This window comes from Oncorhynchus kisutch, unplaced genomic scaffold, assembly GCF_002021735.2.
Source record: "Oncorhynchus kisutch isolate 150728-3 unplaced genomic scaffold, Okis_V2 Okis01b-Okis20b_hom, whole genome shotgun sequence".
Taxonomy (NCBI): Eukaryota; Metazoa; Chordata; class Actinopteri; order Salmoniformes; family Salmonidae; genus Oncorhynchus; species Oncorhynchus kisutch.
The window spans coordinates 8,938,087-8,945,586 of NW_022261978.1; the positions used below are offsets into that span (position 1 = coordinate 8,938,087).

The 7,500-nt window shown below is 48.2% G+C and overlaps 1 protein-coding gene across 1 annotated transcript in view; it reads left to right on the forward strand.

Moving 5' to 3' along the window:
- vav1 (vav guanine nucleotide exchange factor 1) overlaps positions 1-7,500 on the forward strand; it is an 87,336-nt gene that overhangs the window by 53,154 nt on the left and 26,682 nt on the right. Inside the window, exons 10-15 of the mRNA XM_031811151.1 lie at positions 4,858-4,957; positions 5,278-5,373; positions 5,548-5,616; positions 6,112-6,284; positions 6,572-6,707; positions 7,060-7,169. Of these exons, the coding sequence (XP_031667011.1) occupies positions 4,858-4,957; positions 5,278-5,373; positions 5,548-5,616; positions 6,112-6,284; positions 6,572-6,707; positions 7,060-7,169 (684 nt within the window). The remainder of the gene's footprint in view (positions 1-4,857; positions 4,958-5,277; positions 5,374-5,547; positions 5,617-6,111; positions 6,285-6,571; positions 6,708-7,059; positions 7,170-7,500) is intronic.

Below are 7,500 nucleotides of genomic sequence, written 5' to 3' on the forward strand. Positions count from 1 at the left end.
TGAAAAACCCAGCAGCGTTGCAGTTCTTGACACACACCGGTGCGGCTGGCACCTACTACCACACCCTGTTCAAGAGCCTTACAGTTTGTCCTGCCCATTCGCTCGCTGAATGACCCACCATCCATGTCTCAGGAGTCTCAAGGCTTTAAAAACCTTCTTTAACTCCTCTCCTTCATCTACACTGACTGAACAGCAATAAGGGATCATAACTTTCACTGGGATTCACCTGGTCAGTCATGGAAAGAACAAGTTGTTCCTAATGTTTTCCGACTGAATATTCCATGTGTTCCTAATGTTTTGTCTAGTGACTGTAGAAAGAAGTCGTTATCTCCATAGGTGTGTGTGTGTGCACAGGGTAAACTGTGTGTGTGGGTAAACTGTGTGTACAGGGTAAACTGTGTGTGTGGGTAAACTGTGGTTAAGGTAAAACTGTGTGGTGTGTAGGTACTGTGTGTGTAGGGTAAGCTGTGTGTACAGGGTAAACTGTTGTACAGGGAAACTGTGTGTGTAGGGTAAACTGTGTGTGGTAGGGTAAACTCTGTGTGTGTAGGGTAACTTGTGTGTTAGGGTAAACTCTGTGTGTGTAGGTAAACTCTGTGTGTGTAGGGTAAACTGTGTGTGTAGTAAACTCTGTGTGTAGGGTAAACTGTGTGTGTAGGGTAACTGTGTGTACAGGGTAAACTGTGGGTGTGTGTAGGGTAAACTGTGTGTACAGGGTAAACGTGTGTGTGTAGGGAATTGTGGTGTGTAGGGTAAACTGTGTGTGTAGGGTAAACTGTGTGTGTGTAGGGTAAACTGTGTGTGTAGGGTAATGTGTGTGTGTAGGGTAAAACTGTGTGGTGGGTAAACTGTGTGTGTGTAGGGTAAACTGTGTGTGTAGGGTAAACTGTGTGTACAGGGTAAACTGTGTGTGTGTAGGGTAAACTGTGTGTACAGGGTAAACTGTGTGTGTAGGGTAAATTGTGTGTGTAGGGTAAACTGTGTGTGTAGGGTAAACTGTGTGTGTAGGGTAAACTGTGTGTACAGGGTAAACTGTGTGTACAGGGTAAACTGTGTGTGTGTAGGGTAAACTGTGTGTGTGTAGGGTAAACTGTGTGTGTAGGGTAAACTGTGTGTGTAGGGTAAACTGTGTGTGTAGGGTAAACTGTGTGTGTAGGGTAAACTGTGTGTGTAGGGTAAACTGTGTGTACAGGTAACTGTGGGTACGGGTAAACTGTGTGTACAGGTAAACTGGTGTGTGTAGGGTAAACTGTGTGTGTAGGGTAAACTGTGTGTGTAGGGTAAATTGTGTGTGTAGGGTAAACTGTGTGTGTAAGGTAAACTGTGTGTGTGTAGGGTAAACTGTGTGTACAGGGTAAACTGTGGGTACAGGGTAAACTGTGTGTGTAGGGTAAACTATGTGTACAGGGTAAACTGTGTGTGTAGGGTAAACTGTGTGTGTGTAGGGTAAACTGTGTGTGTAGGGTAAACTGTGTGTGTGTAGGGTAACGGTGTGTGTGTAGGGATAACTGTGTGGTACAGGGTAAACTGTGTGTGTAGGGTAAACTGTGTGTGTAGGGTAAACTGTGGTGTGTAGGGTAAGTGTGTGTGTAGGGTAAACTGTGTGTACAGGAAACTGTGTGTGTGTAGGGTAAACTGTGTGTGTGTAGGGTAAACTGTGTGGGTAGGGTAAACTGTGTGGGTAGGGTAAAATGTGTGTACAGGGTAAACTGTGTGTGTGTAGGGTAAACTGTGTGGGTACAGGGTAAACTGTGTGGGTACAGGGTAAACTGTGTGGGTACAGGGTAAACTGTGTGGGTACAGGGTAAACTGTGTGTGTGTAGGGTAAACTGTGTGTGTAGGGTAAACTGTGTGTGTAGGGTAAATTGTGTGTGTAGGGTAAACTGTGTGTGTAAGGTAAACTGTGTGTGTGTAGGGTAAACTGTGGTGTACAGGGTAAACTGTGGTACAGGGTAAACTGTGTGTGTAGGGTAAACTATGTGTACAGGGTAAACTGTGTGTGTAGGGTAAACTGTGTGTGTGTAGGGTAAACTGTGTGTGTAGGGTAAACTGTGTGTGTGTAGGGTAAACGGTGTGTGTGTAGGGTAAACTGTGTGTACAGGGTAAACTGTGTGTGTAGGGTAAACTGTGTGTGTAGGGTAAACTGTGGGTGTGTAGGGTAAACTGTGTGTGTGTAGGGTAAACTGTGTGTACAGGGTAAACTGTGTGTGTGTAGGGTAAACTGTGTGTGTGTAGGGTAACTGTTGTGGGTTAGGGTAAACTGTGTGGGTAGGGTAAAATGTGTGTACAGGGTAAACTGTGTGTGTGTAGGGTAAACTGTGTGGGTACAGGGTAAACTGTGTGGGTACAGGGTAAACTGTGTGGGTACAGGGTAAACTGTGTGGGTACAGGGTAAACTGTTGTGTGTGTAGGGTAAACTGTGTGGGTACAGGGTAAACTGTGTGTGAGACAGCCCCCATCATATGAAGTCATAATTTCCCTCCTCCTCCCCCTCTTATGCCCCCCCCCCTCCTCTCTCTCTCTCTCTCTCTCTCTCTCTACCCCCTCTCCAGTCCCCCCCCTCTCTCTCGCGCTACCCCCCCTCTCCACCCCCCCACCCCCTCTCTCTCTACCCCCCCCCCTCTCTCTCTACCTCCTCCCTCCCCTCTCTGACTCTCTTGTGTAGGATCTGGCTGTAACCATCGTAGTCTGCTGGGGGAGATCCAGACCTCGATCTTAACCCTGAATGCCGAGAACCTTTACCAGGTTTTCATCAACTACAAAGAGAGGTAGAGAAATGTCAAATCAAATCAAAGTTTATTTGTCACGTGCGCCGATACAACAGGTGTAGAGACCTTACAGTGAAATGCTGAATACAACAGGTGTAGTAGACCTTACAGTGAAATGCTGAATACAACAGGTGTAGTAGACCTACAGTGAATGCTGAATACAACAGGTTGTAGAGACCTTACAGTGAAATGCTGAATACAAACAGGTGTAGTAGACCTTACAGTGAAATGCTGAATACAACAGGTGTAGTAGACCTTACAGTGAAATGCTGAATACAACAGGTGTAGAGACCTTACAGTGAAATGCTGAATACAACAGGTGTAGTAGACCTTACAGTGAAATGCTGAATACAACAGGTGTTGTAGACCTTACAGTGAAATGCTGAATACAACAGGTGTAGTAGACCTTACAGTGAAATGCCGAATACAACAAGTGTAGTAGACCTTACAGTGAAATGCTGAATACAACAGGTGTAGTAGACCTCACAGTGAAATGCTGAATACAACAGGTGTAGTAGACCTTACAGTGAAATGCTGAATACAACAGGTGTAGTAGACCTTACAGTGAAATGCTGAATACAACAGGTGTAGAGACCTTACAGTGAAATGCTGAATACAACAGGTGTAGTAGACCTTACAGTGAAATGCTGAATACAACAGGTGTTGTAGACCTTACAGTGAAATGCTGAATACAACAGGTGTAGAGACCTTACAGTGAAATGCTGAATACAACAGGTGTAGTAGACCTTACAGTGAAATGCTGAATACAACAGGTATAGTAGACCTTACAGTGAAATGCTGAATACAACAGGTGTAGTAGACCTTACAGTGAAATGCTGAATACAACAGGTGTTGTAGGAAGTCCCGTTAGGAAGTCCAGGATTCAGTTGCAGATGGAGGTGTTTAGTCCCAGGTTCCTTAGCTTAGTGATGAGCTTCATGGGCACTATGGTGTTGAACGCTGAGCTGTAATCAAGGAACCGCATTCTCACATAAGTGTTCCTTTTGTCCAAGTGGGCAAGGGCAGTGTGGAGTGCAATAGAGATGGCATCATCTGTGGATCTGTTTGGGCAGTATGCGAATTGGAGTGGGTCTAGGGTTTCTGGGATAATGGTGTTGATGTGAGCCATTACCAGCCTTTTCAAAGCACTTCATGGCTACGGACGTGACTGCTACGGGTCTGTAGTCATTTACGGGTCTGTAGTCATGGTCAGCGCATGCCTGGAGCACATGTCCTGCTAATCCATCTGGCCCCGCAGCCTTGTGTATGTGACCTGTTTAAAGGTCTTACTCACGTCGGCTATGGAGAGTGTGATCACACAGTCGCCCGGAACAGCTGATGCTCTCATGCATGCCTCAGTGTTGCTTGCCTCGAAGCTAGCATAAAAGTGATTTAGCTCGTCTGGTAGGCTCGTGTCACTGGGCAGCTCACGGCTGTTCTTCCCTCTGTAGTCTGTAATAGTTTGCAAGCCCTGCCACATAAGACGAGCTTCGGAGCCGGTTGTAGTACGATTCAATCTTAGCCCTGTATTGACGCTTTGCCTGTTTGATGGTTCGTCGCAGGGCATAGCGGGATTTCTTATAAGCTTCCGGGTTAGAGTCTCGCACCTTGAAAGCGGCAGCTCTACCCTTTAGCTCAGTGCGAATGTTGCCTGTAATCCGTGGCTTCTGGTTGTGGTATGTACGTACAGTCACTGTGGGGACGACGTCCTCGATGCACTTATTGATGAAGCCAGTGACTGATGTGGTGTACTCCTCAATGCCATCGGAAGAGAAACATAAGGGGCTGGAAATATTATGTGATAATGATTATAAACTGTCTTGTTCCGCCCTGAATGCTGATTGGCTGACAGCCGTGGTATATCAGACCACATGTATGACAGTTGTTTTACTGCTTTAATTACACTGGTAACCAGTTTATAACAGCAGTAAGGCACCTCAGGGGTTCGTGGTATATGGCCAATATACCACGGCTAAGGGCTGTAATTCAGGCTCTTGCGTCTTACCTAAGAACAGTCCTTAGCCGTGGTATATTGGCCATATACCACACCCATTCGGCCTTATTGCTGAAATATACCTCTCTCTCTCAGGTTGTTGCCGTATGGGCGGTACTGCAGTCAGGTGGAAGCAGCTACTAAACACCTGGACAAGATGTCCGCCATGAAGGAAGGAGTTAAGATGAAACTAGAGGTGAGAATAGTGGTGGATACATCACCCATATGAAACATGGAGGAGGACAGAGAGGTGGATACTCTGAAGTAGCTTATTCTCTTTTCATTTACACTGAACTGATCTCTCTCCTCTCCTCTCCTCTCCTCTCCTCTCCTCTCCTCTCCTCTCCTCTCCTCTCCTCTCCTCTCCTCTCCTCTCCTCTCCTCTCCTCTCCTCTCCTCTCCTCTCCTCTCCTCTCCTCTCCTCTCCTCTCCTCTCCTCTCCTCTCCTCTCCTCTCCTCTCCCCTCCCCTCCTCTCCTCTCCTCTCCTCCCCTCTCCCCTCCCCTCTCCTCTCTAGGAGTGCTCTAAGAGGGCTAACAGTGGCAGGTTCTCTCTGCGTGATCTACTCATGGTTCCCATGCAGAGAGTCCTCAAATACCACCTACTGCTCCAGGTACACAGTGTGTGTGTGTGTGTGTGTGTGTGTGTGTGTGTGTGTGTGTGTGTGTGTGTGTGTGTGTGTGTGTGTGTGTGTGTGTGTGTGTGTGTGTGTGTGTGTGTGTGTGTGTTTTCTTAACACACACGTGGTTTAAATGCATCAGTGTTAATAGTGTAATGTGATTACCAGGAGCTGGTGAAACACACCTCCAGCAATACAGAGAAAGAGAACCTTCGGACGGCTCTAGACGCCATGAGAGTGAGTTGACCTTCCTCTTCCAGGCTTCACTGATACTAACAGGACCAGCATGATGTCCTCTTCCAGGCTTCACTGATACTAACAGGACCAGCATGATGTCCTCTTCCAGGCTTCACTGATACTAACAGGACCAGCATGATGTCCTCTTCCAGACTTCACTGATACTAACAGGACAAGCATGATGTCCTCTTCCAGACTTCACTGATACTAACAGGACCAGCATGATGTCCTCTTCCAGGCTTTACTGATACTAACAGGACCAGCATGATGTCCTCTTCCAGACTTCACTGATACTAACAGGACAAGCATGAGTTAAAGGGTCAACTGTGTGTGTGTGTGTGTGTGTGTGTGTGTGTGTGTGTGCGTGCGTGCGTGCGTGCGTGCGTGTGTGTGTGTGTGTGTGCGTGCGTGCGTGCGTGCGTGCGTGCGTGCGTGTGTGTGTGTGTGTGTGTGTGTGTGTGTGTGTGTGTGTGTGTGCGTGTGTGTGTGTTTCAGGACCTGGCTCAGTGTGTGAACGAGGTAAAGAGAGACAACGAGATCATCAAACAGATCACCACCTTCCAGTTGTCTATAGAGAACATGACTCAGTCTCTGGCTCTGTACGGACGACCCAAGATAGATGGAGAACTGAAGATCAGCTCCTCAGAGAAGAAGTCCAAACAGGACAGGTGTGTGTGTGGGGGGGGGGGGGGGTCACATTATGTGTCAGTGTGTGTGTGTGGGGGGGTCACATTGCGTGTCAGTGTGTGTGTGTGTGTGTGGGGGGGTCCCATTGTGTCTCAGTGTGTGTGTGTGTGGGGGGGGGGGGGGGGGGGGGGGGGGCGCTGTGTGTGTATCACAGTATGTGTTAATCTGTGTGTGTGGGGGGGGGGGGGGGCAGGTATGCGTGTGAGTGAGTGTGAGGTCTGTATTGGTGTTTTACAACGGTGTGTGTGTGTGTGTGTGCGTGTGTCAGGTATGCGTTCCTGTTTGACAAGGCGATGCTAGTGTGTAAGAAGAAGAGTGGAGAGACGATGGAACTGAAGGAGATTATAGACCTGCAGTACTACCAGCTACGAGACGAGACCACCGGGGAGAAGGACAGCAAGAAGGTAGCTTAGTCTGCTCTTCTCCTCCTCTTCTCTTCCTTCTCTTCTCGTCTTCTCCTTCTCCTCTTCTCTTCTTTCCTCTTTTCTTCCTTCTCTTTTCTTCTCTTCTCTGCTCTTCCTTCTCTTCTTGTCTTCTCCTCCTTCTCTTGTCTTGTCTTCTCCTTCTCTTCTCCTCCTCTTCTCTTCCTTCTCATCTTCTCCTCCTTCTCTTGTCTTCTCCTTCTCTTCTCCTCCTCTTCTCTTCTCTTCCTTCTCTTCTCGTCTTCTCCTCCTTCACTCTCCCCACATTTTGTACTAAACTTATCCCGTGTGTGTGTGTGTGTGTATATATGTGTGTGTGTGTGTGTGTGTGTAGTGGTCACATTTTTTCCTACTTATAGACTGTTATGGGAAGTCAGGATATGACCTTTTCTTCAAGACCAGAGATCTCAAGAAGAAATGGCTGGAGCAGTTTGAGATGGCCCTGTGAGTCATACAATAGTTCATGGATGGAGGGAGGGAGGGAGGGAGGGAGGGAGGGAGGGAGGGAGGGAGGGAGGGAGGGAGGGATTGATGCATGGATGGAGAAAGGGATGGATTGGTGGATGGAGGGAGGGAGGGAGGGAGGGAGGGAGGGAGGGAGGGAGGGAGGGAGGGAGGGAGGGAGGGAGGGAGGGAGGGAGGGAGGGAGGGAGGGAGGGAGGGAGGGAGGGAGGGAGGGAGGGAGGGATTGGTGTATGGAGGGATGAAGGTAGGGAGGGGGGAGGGATTGGTGCATGGATGGAGAAAGGGATGGATTGGTGGATGGATGGAGGGA